This window comes from Leptodactylus fuscus, chromosome 7 (genome assembly GCF_031893055.1).
Source record: "Leptodactylus fuscus isolate aLepFus1 chromosome 7, aLepFus1.hap2, whole genome shotgun sequence".
Lineage (NCBI taxonomy): Eukaryota > Metazoa > Chordata > Amphibia > Anura > Leptodactylidae > Leptodactylus > Leptodactylus fuscus.
Window position 1 is genome coordinate 131,633,439 of NC_134271.1, and position 22,880 is coordinate 131,656,318.

Sequence of the window (22,880 nt, forward strand, 5' to 3'; positions counted from 1 at the left end):
TAAAGGGATTCTACCACTAAAACGCTGTTTTTTTCTGCTTTAGACGTTGGAATAGCCTTTAGAAAGGCTATTCGGCTCTTACCTTTAGACATGGTCTCCGCCGCGCCGTTCCTTAGAAATACAGTTTTTTATCGGTATGCTAATGAGTTCTCTGCAGCAATGAGGGTGGGCGTCAGCGCTCAAACGGCGATGGGGGCGTCCCACTGCTGCCTGAGACCCGCTCTCCAGCGACTCCTTCTTTGTCTCCTGCATCCTTCCCTTCGGCTCTGCCAGCGAGACACTGGGCAGGGCAGGGCAAGACTGCGCAGGCGTCAGAGCTGACAAAGAAGGAAGACGACAGAGACAGGGAGGATGCAGGTGAAGAAGAAGGGCGTCGCTGGAGAGAGGGTCTTGGGCAGCAGTGGGGATGCCCCCATCACCATTTGAGCGCTGGGGCCCACCCTCATTGCTGCGGAGAACTCATTAGCATACTGGTAAAAATTGGTATTTCTAAGGAACGGCGCGGCGGAGACCACGTCTACAAGTAAGAGACGAATAGCCTATCCAAAGGCTATTCCGACGTCTAAAGCAGAAAAAACTGCGTTTTAGTGGTAGAATCCCTTTAAAGTTATCTCATGGATGCCCTGACTGCATTCGCAAGATTTCTTAGGACCAGATGTTATTGTGGGTAGCTGCTGCTATCCATATGGACTACTACATGGCAGAGTTTTAGCAATACATCTTTTATACTAAAAGCTCAGCATTCTTATTTAAACAAGGCCCCCCTCGTAAATCCTAAAAACACATAGTGATAAAAATTCAAGACTATGGATATGTAGACCTCGTGACACCATGTGACACCAATATCACACTGTTAATGGATAATGCTACCTTGTTTATCACTGTACTGGAAGATTGCTTGACCAGTATCCTATCTGTATACATTCCATGTAAAGCCTTGGCCAGAAGGTGAACAGCATTGTAAATTGTATACGTGAAATAATGGGTCAATGCGTCTTCACGTTTTAACGTTTTCAACCTTGATTTATATGTCTCATGTGTCCCTTTCTTTAAAACTTTCCCAAGTCCTCCATGGATTATACAAAATTTTTTCAAAAAGGGACTATCCAGTATATTTTGTATTGAGAAATTGAGCAAAAATTCTCGTCGGCCATCTATGGTTTTTTTGTGGACTGATATTAGTAAGGAACCATTCAAAAGTGATAGGGACTTCTTGTATTCGAGCTCAGTACTTATGTTCAGGCCGGCAGAGAATATCCACTTTTTACTGGGTACAAGTAGCCTTTCATTTTCGATAGTTTCAAACAAGAATAGAAAAGTTTCCGTATCCGTAAATAGAATAATAAAATTCGATGATGATTTATTCAAATTAGCAATTTGTTTCCTCGTCAGAAATTCCACACATATCCCATTGCCTGGCAATAGTTGCCTCAGTTCCTCCGAAGCCTTGTTATTGCTGTCATCATCTGTAGACACGATGCCAACCCATGTCCAGTTAAAGTGTAGCAGAAGTTGTAGGATCACCTGGAACTGTTGATACTCATTCGGGACCGTCCGATAAACTGATGGAAATCGTATTCTGTCATTAAACACAGGATCCATGGCGCCATAGCTTATCTACAAATAAATGTCATAGCTGATAATACTTACTGTGCATACCGAGTGCTAAAAGATTAGACTATGGCTTCACGGTGAACGTTATTCATTAGATGATCTTTGTAAAGCAGAATTGTAACTTGAACCTATCGGACTACAAATCAGAATCTATAATGCACCCGCCCACCGAAAAAGTTCCATTGCTTATACTGACGTTTTGTTGTGTCAAAGTGGCCTTTGGGCCCTCTTTGGCACTAAGGACTAGCTGTGACTGCTATGTATGGCTGCTATGACTGGCTGTATGAACAATCATTGAAGGTCACCTGAAACTATATAGGGGAATATTGAGGTTATAGGGGACTGTTATAGGCTGTAATTTTACAACAACTGACATGTGACCAAAAGTCACCCCAGGCCTAGGATCATGATAACTCTTCAACTTCCAGACACTACAGTCCATAGAGGAGAATTTTCCTATTCTTTTCCTAAAGGATTCCCTACACGGGTAAATATCAATTTAAGAAACGATTGCGGTATTACAAACCTGTACTGTGTCTATTAGGTCTGTGTTTCTAATATCCTGTCCTCAATTACCCCCCAACAGGTCATGACTAGAGATGAGTGAGTAGTATTCGATCGAGTAGGTGTTCAATCGAATAGTACGGTATTCGAAATACTCGTACTCGATCGAGTACTACTAGCTGTTCGAAGTTAAGATTCGATGCAGAACCAGCGTTGATTGGCAGAATGCTATACATTGCCAATCAACGTTGGTTCTTCTCTTACCTTTAGAAGTCTTCTCCCTGCGCAGCGTCCCCGCGGCGTCTTCCGGCTCTGAATTCACTCTACCAGGCATCGGGCCTGGGCAGAGCCGACTGCGCAGAGCCGATGCCTAGCAGAGTGAATTCAAGGCCGGAAGAGGACGCGGGGACGCTGCGCAGGGAGAAGAATCCAGCCCGACCCTCACTCATGGACTTGGTAAGTAGAATTTGATTGAATGTTGCCTACCCCTGAAACGAGCATTTCCCCCCATGGACTATAATGGGGTTCGAAACCCGTTCGAACAGTTGAACAGTGTGCAGCTGTTCAAATCGGATTTCGAACCCCGAACATTTTAGTGTTCACTCATCTCTAGTCATGACTTAAAGGGCTTGTTTTTGTTTTATGGCCCTGTGGGAGGCAACCAGACCCTGCAAAGATTAACTGCTTGAGGGTACGTATGGCCTCCTTACTATACAGTGCACAGAAATGGAACCAGTTGCCTCTGTGATGTCTATGGTGTCCCATTTAGATGAATGGAACAGTCACTGAAATTTTTACAACAAATCTCTAGTATGTAAATATACCCTTACAGATACATTGCTACTCCCTTAAGTATACTTATGTAGGTTCAGTATCCATACTGTGGGACTTTAGATACTTACCAGGGGATATCCATACAGCTGAGTTATTTGTGCAAGTGTATATGTTGACGATGATAATAAGTGACCAATAAAAGCTGAAAGTTTTTGTCTCTTCCCACAGGAATAGTTTGGGATGAGATCCTCACCAGCAGACAAGATGTTTAATATGCTCTTTATTGCAAGCGTCTGGCTATCACAGGAGTCGTATACGTGGAAACCCAATGGTATATTGTAACATATATCCATATTGAAATTTATTTCTTCAGTTGCATAAATAGAAGCCCAAAGCTGTTGAAGATACTGGAACACCGGCCTGGAATGAAGAGAAGAAAGGAGAAAATGGCAATACCCTAATATTATCATCCGTATTATGTGGAGTGCTGGAATGCTGGAATTGCTGGAGTGCTGGAATTGCTATCGCTACGACGTTCTTGTCCTCCTACTTCCTAAAACCACAAGCATTACCTATCCACCATCTCACTTTTCCACCAGATCTATCACCATTAATGGATCCATATTTTGCCAGACTCTCACTTAATAGCAAAGGTAAAAAAACTAAAAAGAGGTTGTGTGAGATTATAAAATAGCATAGACCTGTAGGTGACATAATGAGTTGAAAGCAAAGGACAAAGAAGCAGATAAGTTCCCACATAACCTAGAATTTTACAGTAAGGAGAGTACACTATGCCACCTGCCTACAGCATCCTGGACTCCTGATACATCCTAAAACCCTAACTATATAATCATGAAGAAGATCCATTATTTATAGGGGGCTCCCACAAATATAACCATATTTTCATTTAAAGACAATTAAAAGTGAATTATTTTTGGAGAATTTCAAACATTTCCTGAAACTATCTATCTAGGTGGTTACTTATTTCTGCCTTTTTCAGTTGCCTATGGATAACAATGAATTTTCTGTGGTCCGGGACCCAGCTGTGATTTCCTTCTTGTGAGCAGGTTACCAGGCAGGGACACTACATGTATGAGAAGATAACCTGACCACAATAAGGACATCATGGCTGGTTATCAGGAGGTCACTAAATGTATGAGAAGATAACCTGACCACAATAAGGACATCATGGCTGGTTATCAGGAGGGATGCTACATGTATGAGAAGATAACCCGACCACAATAAGGACATCATGGTTGGTTATCAGGAGGGATGCTACATGTATGAGAAGATAACCCGACCACAAAAAGGACATCATGGCTGGTTATCAGGAGGGATGCTACATGTATGAGAAGATAACTTGACCACAATAAGGACATCATGGCTGGTTATCAGGAGGACACTACATGTATGAGAAGATAACCTGACCACAATAAGGACATCATGGCTGGTTATCAGGAGGGACATTACATGTATGAGAAGATAACCGGACCACAATAAGGACATCATGGCTGGTTATCAGGAGGACACTACATGTATGAGAAGATAACCGGACTACAATAAGGACAACATAGTTGGTTATCAGGAGGACACTACATGTATGAGAAGATAACCCGACCACAATAAGGACATCATGACTGGTTATCAGGAGGACACTACATGTATGAAAATATAACCCGAGCACAATAAGGACATCATGGCTGGTTATCAAGAGAACACTACATGTATGAGAAGATAACCAGACCACGATAAGGTCTATTTGACCCAATGTGTATCATTTATTGGCATTGTATTGAAACTTACAGTACACAGCAAGTATCTGGTGGTAGTTCCTTGAAACTTTGATCTTCTTTGCTACACAATAAAAATATGTGAAGCACTTCTCCAATGATGATGTCTCCATCTCTGGAATAACCCATTGGACAGTCATTTTCATTGCTGCTCTTGATTCTGTAGACTTCTACAGGTTTGGACATATGAAGAGGAATCAAAATTATTATCACAATCCAATTAGGGAATGTAGAAACTTCCATCATGTATCCTGTAACAAGTGAAGACATACAAGGAAGACAAGTGCTAGTAGGATCCGGCTCTTGTGCTGCTTATATATCCCTCTTGTTTGTCAGTTCACCACATCTCTCATTGGTTTCTATTACAAGAACGTTATAAGAGTTTCTCAAATTACTATGTTCAAGAAAAAGTAGCATTTAGATTGTTTACTGAATGAACTAAGAATAATCTTATTTTTCAAAGTTTAAGAGAATTTCTAGAAGCAGTTGTTAAAGAAACTTTTAGTTGAAGTTGAATAGTCTAGCATAACTTTTCTGAAGACAGGACCGACTTTTGATCAATAAATTTCTTAATATCCACCTCTACCTCAATTAGCCCCATTTGAAACATGAAAACCCCTATAAAAAAAAACAAAACTCACTCAATGATATAAGACACCTTGGTCCAGATATGGCAGCTGATGGATCCGACCAGTTTATCAGTGGTGATATCGGGTACACAGAGCTGAACAGCAATATTATCCCTGCCCTGCATTATTTATGACCATCCAGGGGATTGAGAGTCACAGTTTGGACACCAAGGCCTAGGAGATCCATTTCCAAAGATTGTATAAGGCAATTTTGCAATATCAATAACAATAGCAAAGCCGATATTCAGGGCACTCACATGACTACTAAAACCACTACTAAAGTAGACGATCTTGTGCACGGTTAGTGTGCTATCGGGGTTTTTCCCAAATAGCACATTGACACCTTCATTTCTATGGGCCTGTACACATGACCGTGAATGACATGGTCATGTGTCTGGGCTGACAGTTTGGGCCACAAAATATAGAACAGGTCCTATTCTTGTCCTATTTTGCAGCCCTGCTTCCATGGCTCTTATTCATTTATTGAAAGGGGGCACGGAAGAGCGACCAATGCACAGGCGGCACATGGGTGACCTCCGCATGTCCCCTGTACACCACATATGCCTTTAATTCAGGGCCGGCGGTCAGCACACAGCTCGTCCATACCCTTCTCACTTTTGCATATATGGGTGTCTGAGATATCTTTCTGTGGTGGGATCTGAAAGAATATGATAAATATCTGAAATGAAGCCTGCTGTAGAGGATTCAGATTTACATAGTATCTTCAAGAACTTGGACATGGGGACTGAGGACTCTGAAAAATAATCTGAATATACAAGAACTCACTAGAAAGGGGGGCGTTAAATTTAGATTGCAAATCAGTGAAAGAAAGAAGAGAATGTCTTATAATCAATAGAATCCTCGAAGTGGAATAGGACTATCTTAAACCAAGGTCCTGAGACCGCAGAGCAGAAATAATGCCAAGTCGGTAATGTGGATGAAAAAGAAAAGTGATCATAAAATAACATTTTGACCCTTCAAAGCAGTGGAAACACCCAAAATGTGACCCTATTTTGTAAACTAGACCCAGTAAGGAATTTATTTTTTCCTATGAAATGTCATTCTAACCCCATTTTTTTGCAATTCTATAAAGAGTTATACAAAAAATGTACAACATACTTTAAGCATTTGCTCTTAAATGTAGAGATGCCCCGCATGTAGATGAAAACGGATGTATGGGCACACAGTAAGGTGAAGAACTTGAGGAGCACTATTGGGATTTTGGAGAGCAAATTTTACTGGAATGTTTTTCAGGCACCATGCTGCATTTGCAGAACCCTTAGGGTGCATTCACATGGAAGAAAATGGTGAGGAATTTGGTGTGGAATTTCAGAGCTGAAAAAAAAAGCCTCCCATTGACTTCAATCAGAGGTGTTTTTTCAGTGCTGAAATTCCACATCAAATTCCTTACATTTTCCTCCATGTGAATGGACCCTCAAAGTGTCAGAAAAGTAGAAACCCCTACCAAGTGACCTTAACTGGAAAACTAGACCCACATTTTTAATCTTCACAAGGGATTAAAGCAAAAACTGCACTCCACATTTTCCTACACTATTTCTCCTAAACAGCGACAATACCCCATATGTGCTGGTACACCGATGTACAGGCACATGGCAGTGCTTGGAACAGAAAGAGCGCTTATTGACTTTTGGAGGACAGATTTTGCTGGAATAGCTTTCATGCACCGTGTCCCATTTTCAGAGCCCCTGAGGTGACAAAACTGTGGAAACTCCCAAAATGTGACCCCATTTTATGAACTAGACCCATCGAGGAATTTAGCAAAGGATATAGAGAATACTTTGACCTTTTATGTGTTTCACATCATTCGGACGTGAAAATGGGAAGCATTATGGAGAATTTGGAGGGCAGATTTTGCAGGAAGTTATTTCAGGCACCACGTTTCATTTGCAGAGCAAAAAACAGAACCCCATATGTGCCGGTACACTGATGTATGGGCACATGGCAGCACTTGGAATGAAGAGAGCTTTTGGAGGACAGATTTTGATGGAATAGTTTTCAGCCAGTATTTCTCATTTGCAAAGCCCCCAAGGTGTCAAAACTGTGAAACAAGTGACATTATTTTATAAACTAGACCCTTGAAGGAATGTATGAAGAGGTATAGAGAGTACTTTGACCTTTCTTGTGTTTCATAGAATTGGGCCATGAAAATGGAAAGTAGCATTTTTTCCAATAAACTGCTGCTTTAACCCCATTTTTTGCATTTCTACCAGGGGTTAAAGGATGTAAACTGATGTACGGGCACACAGTAGAGTATAGAATGGAAGGAGCGCTATTGAGATTTTGTGACTTAATTTTTTAAACTACACCCTTCTAGGAATCTATGAAGGTGTATAGTGAGTACTTTGACCTGTCATGTGTTTCAAAGAATTGGGCTGTGAAAATGGAAGACACGTTTTTTCCTATGAAATGTTGCTTTAACCCAGTGGCATAACTGATTTTTTTTTTTAAAGTATGCCTGCTCCTGTTCCCAGATGCCTGCACTTCCTCTTGTGTACTTAAAGACAATCTTTTTTACTCCCCACAGCCCAATGATTCCCAAATTGCCCAAATTTCAACGGCTGAGAGAGAAGATGATATTTCATATAGTGCAAATCTAATTAGCAACGTGTACCTTGCCTTCTGTCTGTATTACCTTCTTCAGGCCATCCTCTGTATGGTTTACCACTGTAGTAGGACCAATCAACCATTATATGTTCTCTCCTAAAGTCTTTAAAGGAGGTTCTAGCTTTTTCCTGGACTACAGAATCATCAGTTTCAGTGTCCATATCACTGCCAGGGGTAATAACGTTTTTGCAAAGACTGGCATGAGTCCAGGCATGTTTTCCTTCCAATTTGAATCAAGTGGATATTGTCAGCGATACTTGTAAGGGCTAATCAAACCTTGGGTCAAGACTCTTTCTCTCGTATCTTTTTACTACTATCCGTTGTCCTAGTTTCAGGGAGTGTGATCCTGCTACTAGTTCAGGGTCTCGAAAAGAATAATAGACATTACCGAGTATTTTTCTCAATTAATTATACAATGCTACAACATACTCGGTCAGTGTGTTCAGGGTTGGACTGGCCCACCGGGGAACCGATGAATCTCCCGGTGGGCCCCGAGCCTTGACTGTCAGTCCTCATTTTCCCAATGCAGATTCATTGTTCAGGGGTCCAATCGGGATTTTTCAGGGTCCAGGTCGGGCCCCTGAGTAATGCATTTGCATTGACAAAATGAGCACTGATAGTGGCAGGGGCCGGATCGGTAAACTCGGGGCCATAGGCTGCCGTCAGCACTGTAATGATTAAAGATGGCCAGCTGCCAGCAGTTTCCCAGGGCCCTGACACACACACAGGGGCCTCCTGCCAGTGGGATACTTTCCCTATTAATATAGGGAAAGTATAGATCCAGAGGACACCATGTGCAGCAGCAACAGTAGCTTTCGCTGCCCTCCTATCAAGAAACCTCTGCCCGGACTTCCCCTTCCCCCTCCCAGCAGTTAGTCATCGCTAACATCGTACTGTGTGGGGACAGAGAGGAATCTGCTGCTGCGATGCTTCACAAATGTAAGTATATTCTTTTCATGGCATATCAAGTATAGAACTTGCCATCTAAACTTGCCATCCCTCCCAAATCAAGAGCCATTTAAAAAGAAATTGAAATCAGGGTTAGCAATAAATTCATAATTTACATGACCAAATCCTGGGGTTTCATGTTTCATCAGTTGTTTACAATCATGTTGTTCCGTCAGAGAATACTTTTGTGTACAGGTTGTTTGACTGTTGTCCTTCCTTTCCCCTCTGAATCTGTTGGTAACAGGGTAAAAGGATTGAGTGACATGCCACGTGCAAAGGTGACATTAGGAGAGGACAATTGAGTTGTCTAGCCGTTGAATGTGCATAGACTGGACCTAGGACAATATATCGCCTATATCCTTTGGTGGCTTCTTTTCCTTCTCTGTTTCTTTTTCCTATCTGTACTCTTTCTATTACCCCTTGTAATAGTGAATTTCCAGATCCCTTGGGCACTCGCCAAAAGTCATATAAGTATTCCCGATGTCTCTATGCAGAAAAAAAGATGCATTCCCAGTACCTCATGTGTTCCCAAGAAGGAAATATGCATTCCATAAAAGTGCTGTCTGGTATACTGGTATGCTTTGGATCCAGTAGGTGATGGTGCCTTCTGTGCATTCGGTAATCTGTTCAGGGAGTCCGCATGGGGACCCCGCCAAACGGCCTACTGAACACATTTGCAAGTGGTGTGCACACGGACCCCATAGACTATAATGGGGTCCATGTGCTTGCCGCAAGATCTCCACACGAATCATGTTGCAGGAAAGTAGATTGTAAAGTACTTTCCTCCTCGCATATTCTCTGCGGAGATCTGGCGGCATGCACACGGACCCCATTATAGTCTATGGGAATCCATGTGTTTTCTCTGCACACTGCTTGCAAATGCATTCGGTATTCCATTCCGAGGGGTCCCCATGCGGACTCCCCTGAACGGAATACCAACGCAGATGTGAATGAGGGGTTAGGTTTTATATAGGGGAGTCATAATTAGCCTCTACTTCCACAATGCAACACCTGAAAATGCTGAGGCTCCAGGCTCTGAGATGAGCAGTGCAGCAGGGGTCCTGATGTGTCTACATTGCTGGTCAGTGGTTAAAGTGGACCCCTAGACACTTAGCAGCTATTATGGCTGCTACTGTAGTATTTATGCCCCTGATTAGGACATAGAATCGCAGGACACATCAGTGACCCCGGGTACATGACGACAGATAAGAGCACCAGACGCTGCAAAGAGGGAGGGAGGAAGGGAGGAAGGGAGGAAGGGAGGAAGGAAGGAAGGAAGGTCGGAAGGTCACCTGATTTTTGCCTAAAAATGCGGTAGTTACCCAAAGAGACAGTAAGAGAAAACTGCCTTTAGCTCAGCTGCTCTGGTCACAAACACGTCTGCAAAATTGTACTTTTGCAGTGTAATACACTAATATGTTCACAAGATGGCACTGCGTCACTACATATCAGCATGTGGCCTACAGTAATACAGTCCAATAACTACAAACTCACAGACTGAAAACTAATGACACATAACCATTAGAGATGAGCGAGTAGTATTCGATCGAGTAGGTATTCGATCGAATACTATGGTATTCAAAATACTCGTACTCGATCGAATACTACTCGCTATTTGAATGGAAAAATTCGATGCAGAACCAGCATTGATTGGCAGAATGCTATACAGTCGGCCAATCAACGCTGTTTCTTCTCCTACCTTTAGGGCTAGTTCACACGTGGGCAAAGGGGAGGTTTTTGACAGCGGAATTCGCTTCAAAAACCTCTCCTTTAACATGGTGGTCTATGTAGACCACTAGCTTTTTTTTTCCTCCTAGCGTTTTCCGCCTGAAGAAGCGACATGACCTTTCTTCAGGCGGAAAACGCCTGAAGAATTGCATAGAAGTGAATGGGAGGCGAAAACCGCGCGGTAAAAAACCGCGCGGTTTTTTGCACACAAAACCGCGCGGTTTTTTGCAAAAAACCGCGCGGTTTTCGCCTGCAGTTTCTATAGCACATATAGGAAAAAAAAACCCTAGCAAAAACCTCTAGCGAAAACCGCGTCAAAAACCTCGTCAAAAACCGCGTGGAATGCAAAAAACAGCGTCAAAAAAACTCCTCGAGGTTTTTTACCTCGCACAAATAAGCTAGGCGGTTTTCACGTGTGAACTGACCCTTAGAAGTCTTCTCCGTGCAGCTTCCCCGCGGCGTCTTCCGGCTCTGAATTCACTCTGCCAGGCATCGGGCCTGGGCAGAGCCGACTGCGCATGTCCACACTACAAGAAAATGGCTGCTTACAGTAAAAGCAGCCATTTTCTTGTAGCAACGCTGGTTCTGCATCAAATTTTTCCATTCGAATAGTGAGTGGTATTCGATCGAGTACGAGTATTTTGAATACCGTAGTATTCGATCGAATACCTACTCGATCGAATACTACTCGCTCATCTCTATTCAGTATATTTTGTAATGAAGAATTGAGCAAAAAATTTTAGCAGGCCATCCATGTTTTTTTTTTTAGGTGACATAGTCAGTAGAAAACAAAGAGACAAAGAAACAGTTATGTCCCCTATAACCTAGAATTTTACAGCTGTGAAAATCACGTACAACATGCCACTCGCATACAATATTCTGGGCTCCTGATAAATCCTAAAATCTTCGCTTTATAGTAATCAAGAAGATCCAAGAAATTTTTCTAAATTTATTATTCCCAGAATCATACCGACCCATAAAACACAGGTGATATTTAATTTTAAAAGACCTACTACTGAATTTTTTTTTCCAGAACATCGTACAGAATAATAAATGGTACCATTAAGATATAGACTTTGTCCCACAAACAATAAGCCCTATGTGGGTCTGATTCAGCTTCTCGTAATGTTTACATGCCGGGAGTTGTGCTGCTCACTAGCCATATAAACTCTAGTGGCTGCTTTAGGTACTGCAGTACTATCCACACTGTCCCAGCACAGTTGATTGGCTGGGGACTCGGAAATCGTACCCTTGCAGATCCAATATTGATGGCTTATTCTTATTAGAATATGAATAACCCCTTTAAGCACCTATCCTAATAGCAACAGGATCTCGTGACTAACTCAAAAGACTATGCAAACTATCCTACAAGTGTCTATGTGTGGCCACGCTGCATGTGTGGATGGGGATATGAATTGCAGCTTTTAAAGGATTTTTCTAGCATGTTGTGATATTGTGTTCATGAATTGGCTTCATGAAAAATTGCATTGACTAAGCAAACTAGAAATCAGTTACATCTGAACACAACCAAACTCATATTTTCCTATTGTGACTCTGCAGGGATGTTGAGCATTCGCTGTCAATTCTGACTCATTGTATTGTTTCACTACCACAGCAGACTCCCCATGTGTGTTACGATTAGAGATGAGCGAACAGTAAAATGTTCGAGGTTCAATATTCGTTTCGAGTAGCCCCTCAATATTCGACTACTCGAATCGAATATCAAACCCTATTATAGTCTATGGGGGGAAAATGCTCGTTTCAGGGGTAGGCAACATTCGATCAAATTATACTTAACAAGTCCATGAGTGAGGGTCGGGCTGGATCCTCCGAGAAGTCTTCTCCATGCAGCGTCCCCGCGGCATCTTCCGGCTCTGAATTCACTCTGCCAGGCATCGGGCCTGGGCAGAGCCGACTGCGCATGTCCGCACTACAAGCCCGATGCCTGGCAGAGTGAATGAAGAGCCAGAAGACACCACGGGGAAGCTGCACGGAGAAGACTTCTAAAGATAGGAGAAGAACCAGCATTGTTTGGCCGACTGTATATCATTCGGCCAATCAATGCTGGTTCTGCATCGAACTTTTCCATTCGAACAGCGAGTGGTACTCGATCGAGTATGAGTATTTCGGTTAACATAGTATTCGATCGAATACCTACTCGATAGAATACTACTCACTCATCTCTACCTGTTACCTTTCATTGATATGTCTCTGTATGCTACGTAGACCTCTTCTTAGCCCAGATATCACTTCTTGGTTCCTCAGACTATAAATGATCGGGTTGAGAAGTGGGGTGAACATGGCATAGACCAGGGCAAATAATTTATCATACTCTACTGAATGAGGTGTTTTAGGAGTAGCATAGACAATACAAGCCGCCCCATAGAATAGGGTCACCACTGTCAGGTGTGAGGAGCAGGTGGAGAAGGCCTTCTTTCGTCCTGTATTAGACTTTATCTTCAGAATAGAATATATTATATTAATGTACATAAGAACAACAATGGCAAGGTTGAACATTGTGGCAACACCACCAACACATCTATTTATGGTGACTGTCACCGTGATGTCTCCACATGACAGGCTGAGTAATGGCGCTAAATCACAGAAGTAATGATTTACACGATATCTTCCACAAAAAGGGACCCGAGAAGTAAGATTTGTCGGGATGAGAGCGACCAAAAATCCAGTTATCCAGCACATCAAACTTAAGTTTCTACATACTCTGGTACTCATGATGACATTGTATCTGAGAGGTTTACATATGGCCACAAATCGGTCAACGGCCATAATAGCCAAAAGATTACACTCTGTGATACCCAAACTATGGAACATGTAGATCTGAGCGAAGCACCAGTAGAATGAGATCTTCTTATTTCTGGTTACCAACATAGTCAAAAGCTTGGGGGTTGTGGTGGTTACATACCAAATCTCAAGACAGGACAGATTGGTGATGAAGAAATACATGGGGGTGTGAAGAGGAATGTTATAATATACGACTATAATGATCAACATGTTTCCGATAAGGGTGAAAATGTAGATATTAAAAAAGGCTGTAAACAAAAATGGACTGTAGTTCTCAAAGGCAACAAATCCGAGGAGCTCAAAGTATTTGAGGTTTGTCCGATTGAGATTTTCCATAATGTAATGGTGCTGATGGTGATGAATGGTGCCTTTGTCAGATGAAGAGTTTGTTGAGTAAGTCCTCATCAGATATAAAACTGCGGGCAAAAAATCTTAGTAAGAAAACACTCTATAAGGCATGGTCATTGGAAAGCTTATGTTAAAGGGGCCCTATCACTGGATTTTTGCTATTTTAGATAAATATATGCCTGAATAGCCTTTAAAAAGGCTATTCAAGTCCTGATAATCATTTGTTAAAAGACCCTCCCCCCCCTGTTTTAATGAATTATCTTTTAAACTTATATGTAAATGAGCCCTCCGTGCACCGTGGGCATTCCCGTGCACCCCTTACGTCATACCCTGTTCACGCCCTCCTCACTTGGTTCTTGTATGTAAGTCCCTCCTCTTGCTTTTGATTCGCAGCCTCTGTCTCTTCTCTGCTAGTGGCACAGGACCTGTGATGATGTCACTACTGCCCTGTGATTGACTTGTCCCTGTGATGGATGACATCACAGGGACAAGCCAATCACAGAACAGTAGTGACATCATCACAGGTCCTGTGCCACTAGCAAGGAAGAGACAGAGGCTATGAATCGAAAGCAGGAGGAGGGACTTACATACAAGAACCAAGAGGGGAGGGCGTGAACAGGGTATGACGTAAGGGGTGCACGGGAATGCCCATGGTGCATGGAGGGCTCATTTACATATAAGTTTAAAAGATAATTCACTAAAACGGGGGGGGGGGGGGTGTCTTTTAACAAATGATTATCAGGACTTGAATAGCCTTTTTAAATGCTATTCGGGCATATGTTTATCTAAAATAGAGCACATTCAGTGATAGAGCCCCTTTAATATCCATTGATCTTAATGGTACCTGACTGTGACTGGTACTGACTAGGTTGCTACTACTATAGGCCAAGGGTGAGAAGTTTGTATTTGTGTATTGTGAGAAGGTGACAGGCAGAGAGCTGGAGTCATGATATATCTCCCCCAGGTTTTTGACATACATGTGGTCCAATGTGGGTCTTGAGTAGGCCTCAGCCCAGGTATGGGTCCTGGGCTCGTTACTGGGCCATAAAAGGCTACAGACCCTGCACTTCAGGGCAGATCTTAGGAGCGAGGAGCCTGGGTCTGTCCTACAATACGGAGAATCTGGTGAGACCGTGCTGAGATATTTTGTTTATTTGTACCCGAAGTGAAGGTTTATTTAATTTTTTTTTTTTTTCCCCAAATAAACCTGTTTGCATTAGATATTGTGTCCTTATCTCTGACTGGTTGGGTCCACACCATTGCTGATCCCGAGCTACTTTCCCCTATTCTGACCTTTTAATCATAAAAAAACTTCTGGGCCTATCTAGAAGTAATAATCTTCTATATACACATATTCTCTAAACAGAATAACTAGAAGTTCCTGAGCTAAAAATTGCAAAATGTATAACCAGGTTCCCAGTGGTGAAAGGTCATTTATTCTATTGGTATAGTCATGCAGGGAAAAGTGTTATTGGGCTGCCCTTAATGTTTTTTTGTGAATATTGTACACTAGAGGTTTTTTTTTTTAATTTAATACTACTGTATATACATGAGTATAAGCCGACTTTTTCAGCACTGTTTTTGTTCTGGAAAAGCTCCCCTCGGCTTATACTCGAGTCATCAAAAAAAATTTATTTTTTTTTTCATTTTTTTTTTTTTTTAGGAGGGGTGGGAGGGAGTCTATGTACAGCCGCAATATCAATGTAAAGAATCTCCCATAAAATAGTGGGGGGGAAAAAGAAGCTTTTAAAAAAAATAAAATAAAAAATAAAAGTTGTAAATCCCTCCTTTCCCTAGAATACATATAAAAGTAGAAAATGACTGTGACACACATACACATTAGGTATCCCTGTGTCTGAGAGTGCCCGGTCTACTGAATATAGGGGATCTGCAGTGCTCCTGTTCTATCGGGAAGGGGTTAATAGGAACACTGTAGATCCCCTATATTCAGCCAGACTGAATTCCAAGTGGGGTGGAAAAAACAGTCCTCAAGCTCAGGGAAGGGGCAGACAGACAACCAAAACACCCCCTCCCCTTCCCCAGCACCCAGCAACTACTGCACCCAAAAACCTCCGACCATTTTAATTTTTGAAATTTTCCAGTAGCTGCTGCATTTCCCCCCCTCGGCTTATACTCGAGTCAATAAGTTTTCCAAGTTTTTTATGGTAAAATTAGGGGCCTCGGCTTATATTCGGGTCGGCTTATACTCGAGTATATACGGTAAATACATTAAACCATTTAATTCAACAATTTTTTTTCTATCTTGTATAAATTCTCATGTTTTTTCCCAAAAGAATAAAATAATCTAGTAAAATACAAAAAGTACTTAATAAATAACTGTACTCACCTCATCTTCAGTTGTTCTGGGAAATGATGGCAGGGGGGTTGTATTGCCATTTATACAGTAGTGGAGGTAATGAATGTGTCCCAGAGCTACAGCACAAGGCCATTACGTTGTTCGTCATTGGGTGTCTTTTGGGGATCGGTGATAATGGTAAACTAATTTAATAAACCCTTGTGGTCTTGTTAAATATGAATTGTAGATAATGTATATGTCAAAATTATTAGATAATAGTCTTTCATCTTAATGTTAGCACTAATTAAAATATACTCTATGCGGGGAGGCTAAAAACGTATGCCATCCCATAAAATACAAGGACTATGGATTTATCCTTTGAAAATTTTTGCGTGATACTTTAACCCCATACCACCTTAGCTAGGTTTAGACTTCATGATAGAGCCCCTTTTTTCAAATCTGACCAGTAGGGGTGTAGCTATAGGGGGTGAAAATATAACACTACTAGTTTTTGGAGCCTATGGGGGCCCAATGACATCTCTACAGCAGAAGAAGATACTTGTATTGCACATTGTAAGTTGGAGCCCCACTACAGATTGGGGCCCAGGACGGATTGCACTTAACATTAAAGTAGGAAATTTTGTTTTTGACATTTGACAAAAATTTTGAAATATTCTTGATTTTCAAAATTTTTTAATTTTCCCCTACCCAAACAGATACCTATACCACTCAAATTAGTCAATAACTAACATTCATCATATGTTTGTTTTATGTTTACATTATTTTTTAATGTCCTGTAATACAAGTCTACTGGCAATTTTCCTAGGGGAGCTAAAAAAAAAAAATAGAAGTTTTTACAAATATGAAAAAAAAAATATAAAAATACATATTCCTCTCCTTCCCTTAAAAGAGAATAGAACAAAAAAATCCAAAAATACTTGAAATATAAAACTATATATCCTATACAGTGAATGCCGTGGTGTTGAAAGAATCAACATATCTGAATCATCCTTTTTCCTGTTTTGCTACCCATAAAAAAATTGTATAAAAAATTAACAAAGTTTTGGACGTTCCCCAAAATACTATACATTAAAAACTAGACCTTGTGCCACAAAAAAAGACTCCTTACTAGAGATGCGCGAGTACTGTTCGGATCAGCCGATCCGAACAGCACGCTCCATAGAAATGAATGGATGCACCTGGTACTGCCGCTTTGACGGTGGCCGGCCGCTTAACCCCCCGCGTGCCCGCTACGTCCATTCATTTTTATGCGAGCGTGCTGTTCGGATCGGCTGATCCGAACAGTACTCGCTCATCTCTACTCCTTACAAAACTCCCTACACAAACCTCAAGGAAGAACCACGTGGGGCCTTAGCCTGAAACAGCATTTAGGAAATTCATTAACAATTTTAGTGTTTTATAAAGATTAAAACAAAATGGAGATGAAATTTAGAAACTGCAGCTTTTTTTTTTTTCAAAAATATGTTCATTTAGCCCTAAAATTTACAAATTTACAAGGGACAAAAGTAAAATATCCTTCCCAAATTTTGTTATGCAATTTTTTGAAAGTGCAGAAATGTCCCATTTGTGGGTGTAAACTACTGTTTATGCATATGTTAGGGTGCAGAAGTTAAACAACTGTATTGGGCTTTTGAAGGGTCTATTAAGCTGGAATTGTTTTCAGGTTTCATGTTGCATTTGCAGAACCTTTGATGTACCAACCCCCCCCCCCCCAAAAAAAAAAAAAAAAGAAAAAAAAGACCCTAATTTGGCACCTCCAAATCCAGGACTTCATCAAATGGTATAGTGGGCATATTGACCATACAGGTGTTTCATAGAACATTTTTCCTATACTAAATCACTATCTCCCCAGGTTATTCTTTTTTTCCCCCAGGGGTTAAAGGTAAAAAGCACCACCTAATGGCATACAGTTAAAAGCCACTTGGCTTTTGGGGGGCAGATTTTGCTGGAATATTTCACAGGTGCCATATGCCTTGCGGAGAGGTACCATGCTGATGATCACCCTGCCCCCCTCCCCCCCCCACACACACACAAACACAAAAAAAATACCATATTTTGGAAGATACATCAAGTAATTTATTTTATTTTGCGGTTCAAGGATTTTTTTTACACCAGGGGTGCTCACACTTTTTCAGCGTGTGAGCTACTTTATTAGCTGATCAAGGCAAAAGATGTACTAGGGCGGGGCCGGGGCGGGCCTATGGGCGGAGATGGGGTGGGCCTGTGGGCGGGGCCAGGGCAGGATGGGCGTGTATGTGGGTGTGGCCTGGCATGTGGGCGGGGCCGGGCAGATCGTGAGAGCAGGAGACAGCGGCGTTCTGTGGCTGCCCATGGATCCCTGGTGTCTGTTTGTTCACAGCGCAGGCTGAGAGTTATCTCTGGACACTGGTAGGCTGGGGCTGCGGCAGCCCCGCCTGCCAGTATCTGGAGATGACTCTCAGCCTGCACTGTGAACAAGCAGACACCGGGGATCCCTGCATTCCGCGATCGACTCATATGTCCTTTGCAATCGACCAGTAGATTGCGATCGACGTATTGGGCACCCCTGTTTTACACAATGTCTCCAGACTTTGAAAATACCCACATGAGGACATAAACTAGTGAGCAGTGAGCAGAGGGGAAGGAGTGGGATAGGTATTTTGGACGCCACATTTTGCTGGAATTGTTTTCAGGTGCTGTGATATATTTGCAGAACAGGGGAGACTCCATAAGCAATGGCGTACCTTACCATAGAGCCACGATAGGTAGGTGCTATGATTTTTGGCATTCCAAGTCTCATTCTCCTCTATTCTAGTTATTTAGATTTATGATAAGGCTATGTTCACACAGCGTCTTTTGGTCCGGAATTTGAGGCGGGATTTGTGCAAGCTCCCAGGTCCGTGGTTATAGCAACGCTGTGTAAATAATGGGGGGAATAAGGTCACATAGCAGGCAAACAAAGCAGAATTTCAAAAACTATATATTTAGGAAAAGTCTTCAATTTACATAAGCTGCCAGTATAGATAGGAGCCTTGAGATGGGACAACCCCTTTAAGGCAAGAGGAAAGGGAAGGATAGACAAAGCCACATGTATTTGTTCCTGGTCCTCTTTATCTACTTTGTAATAACTACTTATTACCTTTCCTTGATATATCTCTGAATGCTTTGTAGACCTCTTCTTAGCCCAGATTTTACTTCTTGGTTCCTCAGACTATAAATGATTGGATTGAGGAATGGGGTGAACATGGCATAGACAAGGGCAAATAATTTATCATACGCTACTGAATGAGGGGTTTTAGGAGTAGCATAGACAATAAAAGCAGCCCCATAGAATAGGGTCACCACTATTAAGTGTGAGGAGCAAGTGGAGAAGGCCTTCTTTCTTCCTGTATTAGACTTTATCTTCAGAATAGAATGTATTATATTAATGTACATAAGAACAACAATGGCAAGGTTGATAGTTGAAATGACACCACCAACACATCTATTTATGGTGATTGTAAGCGTGATGTCACCACATGCCAGACTCAGTAATGGCGCTAAATCACAGAAGTAATGATTCACATAATAACTTCCACAAAATGGAACCTGAGAAGTAAGCGTCATGGGGATGAGATCGACTAGAAACCCAGTTATCCAGCACAACAAGCTTAAGTCTCTACATACTCTGGTACTCATGATGACATTGTATCGAAGAGGTTTACATATGGCCACAAATCGGTCAACAGCCATAGTAGCCAAAAGATTACACTCTGTGATACCCAAACTATGGAACATGTAGATCTGAGCGAAGCACCAGTAGAATGAGATCTTCTTATTTCTGGTTACCAACATAGTCAAAAGCTTGGGGGTTGTGGTAGTTACATATCAAATCTCAAGACAGGACAGATTGGTGATGAAGAAATACATGGGGGTGTGAAGAGGAACATTATAATATACAATCAAAATGATCAATATGTTTCCGATAAGAGTGAAAATGTAGATATTAAAAAAGGCTGTAAAGAAAAGTGGACTGTAGTTCTCAAAGGCAACAAATCCGAGGAGCTCAAAGTCCTTGAAGCTCGTCTGATTGAGACTTTCCATCATGGCCATAATGGTATTCGGGATGAGATAACTGAGGCCAGTGATTAGCTTCTGTTGTGATCTGAGCGATTAGCTTCCATTGTGATCTGGGTATAGGTCATCTCCTTGAAAAGCCATGTAAATAGATCTCAGTGTTGAGGACCAGATGGAAACATCGGAACCAGAGGCAGGCATGAAAGTTTAGCTGCGGCCATTCATTGTACAATCATATTTCTGTTTTGAGCGGGGTTTGGACATACAGATTATTATTATTATTATTATTATTATTATTTATTTATATAGCACCTCCAGTATGCTTTACATCATTATATTAATTCCATGGTGCTGTACATTATTATATTAATTCCATGGTGCTGTACATTATTATATTAATCCCATTGTGTTGTACATTATTATATTAAGTCCATGGTGCTTTACATTATTATATTAATTCCATGGTGCTGTACTTTTGAGGGTTTACATACGATACACAAAATATACAAACAGATATAATACTAACAATGACCGACTGTCACAGTGGGGTAGAGAGTAGAGATGAGCGAGTAGTACTCGATCGAGTAGGTGTTCGATTGAATACTACGGTATTCAAAATACTCGTACTCGATCAAATACTACTAGCTGTTCGAAGTTAAGATTTGATGCAGAACCAGCGTTGATTGGCAGAATGCTATACATTGCCAATCAACGCTGGTTCTTCTCTTACCTTTAGAAGTCTTCTCCCTGCACAGCGTCCCCGCATCCTCTTCCGGCTCTGCATTCACTCTGCTTAGGCATCGGGCCTAGGCAGAGCCGACTGTGCATGTCCGCTTGTAGTGCGAGCATGCGCAGTCGGCTCTGCCTAGGCCCGATGCCTAAGCAGAGTGAATTCAAGGCCGGAAGAGGACGCGGGGACGCTGCACAGGGAAAGAATCCAGCCCGACCGTCACTCATGGACTTGGTAAGTAGAATTTGATCGAATGTTGCGTACCCCTGAAACGAGCATTTCCCCCCATAGACTATAATGGGGTTCGATACCCGTTCGAACAGTTGAACAGTGTGAGGCTGTTTGAATCGGATTTCGAACCTTGAACATTTTAGTGTTCACTCATCTCTAGTAGAGAGTCCTGCCCACAAGGACTTACAATCTATGAGGGAAGAGGGATAGAGACAGAAGGTGAGGGGAGAGACTGTTCAGATGGGGATGTGGTTACAGTAGCATTATTGGAGGTTGTAGGCCTTCTCGAATAGGTGAGTCTTCAGAACCTTCTTGAAGCCTGTGATTGTGGGAGTCAGTCTTATGTGTCTTGGTAGGGAGTTCCAGTTGTGGCGGATGCACAATAGAAATCTTGGATATGGTTGTGTGAAGAGTAGAAAAGAGCAGAGCAGAGTAGGAGGTCTTTGGAGGATCTGAGGTTACGTGTGGTCAGGTAGAGGGAGATTAGGTTAGAGATATATGGAGGGGACATGATGTGGATGGCTTTGTATGTTAGTGTTAGTGATTTGAACTCTATTGGCTAGGCAATGGGTAGCTAGAGAATAGTTTGGCAGAGGGGAGCTGCCGATGAAGAAAGTGGGGAGAGGTGGATTAAGCGAGTAGCACAGCTTAAGGTAGATTGGAGGTGGCGAGAGTATTCACTGCGAGGCCATGGAGAAGGGTGTTCAAGAAGCATTGGGGCAGAAGTTTCAGAGGATTAATGTGGTGGTCATTACTTTTTTAGAAGTCAATTCTAATTACTTGTCATTTATAGTATTACAGTCCCTTCAAAGAACTGATTGAGAATTTCAAAAATCATCAAATTTTTCATTTTTATTGTGCGTTATCATGTATAAAGAATTTACCTTTAATTTTGAAACTGTATTTCTTTTCTTCATTTCACATTCTGTACTTTTCCAAAAAGAATACATAAAAGAACCCAATAATACATAAAAAAAATCATAACTAATATCTGTACCCACCTTATTCTCAGCTGTTACAGCAAATTATCTTTGGGGGATTTTACACCATTTATATTGAAGTGGAGGGTGAACACGTCCCAAAGCTGCAGCCCACGGTCACCATGTTGTTTGTCATCTGGTGTCCAATGGGTATCGGTGAAAATTATATGATTTGCGTAAATTAATTGAATGAATCCTTGTGGACTTATTAAACGTGTTTTGGAGAAAATGTGTATCAGAGCATTAATGAAATCCCACAGTGTTTTGTATCAAGTCAATATGAGTACTAGTCAGAATATACTGTATGTAAGAAGGGCTTACTGGGAAAGTGTCACCAAAAATGACCTATTTTTTTAAACCAAGTTTTTATGGATTTTTTTTATTTTTAAATAAAAGTAATAGACATTCTCTCTGGCCCAGAAAAACAAACAAACAAACAAAAAAAAACACCCTATGTGTACATATATGAAAATATGAAAAAGGGTGGCAGAATATGGCAGCTCTAGGGAATTTTTTTCTTGGAATTTTTTATGGGTTTAAAATATAAATAAAACCATATAAATTTGTGACCCCTGAAATTGTAGCAACCCTTAAGGTAAGTTCACATGGGATTTTTTGGACCGGAACCAGAGGCGGAGGCCATCTCAGGTTCCGGTCCAAAAGCCGGGTAGCTGCGACTGAAAGCCGGAGCACTGCACCAACATTCAGCCGTGTGTCTTCAGGCGAAATGGCCTGAAGAATGAGCATCTTGCTCCTGATTTCAATGGGAGCCGTCTTTTTGGTCATGATTTTGAGGTGGATTTGGCCTAAAAATCCTGACCAAAA

General features: G+C 41.6%; 1 protein-coding gene and 1 pseudogene across 1 annotated transcript; both read right to left on the reverse strand.

Annotated features, from left to right (window-relative positions):
- Positions 1 to 12,802: 12,802 nt before the first annotated feature.
- On the reverse strand, positions 12,803 to 13,750 carry LOC142214494 (olfactory receptor 6N2-like). The gene has a single exon (XM_075283442.1). It carries the CDS (start codon positions 13,748 to 13,750, stop codon positions 12,803 to 12,805), a length of 948 nt encoding a protein of 315 aa, XP_075139543.1.
- A 37-nt stretch (positions 13,751 to 13,787) lies between these two features.
- Positions 13,788 to 20,150, reverse strand: LOC142214495 (olfactory receptor 6N2-like; annotated as a pseudogene).
- Positions 20,151 to 22,880: the final 2,730 nt, after the last annotated feature.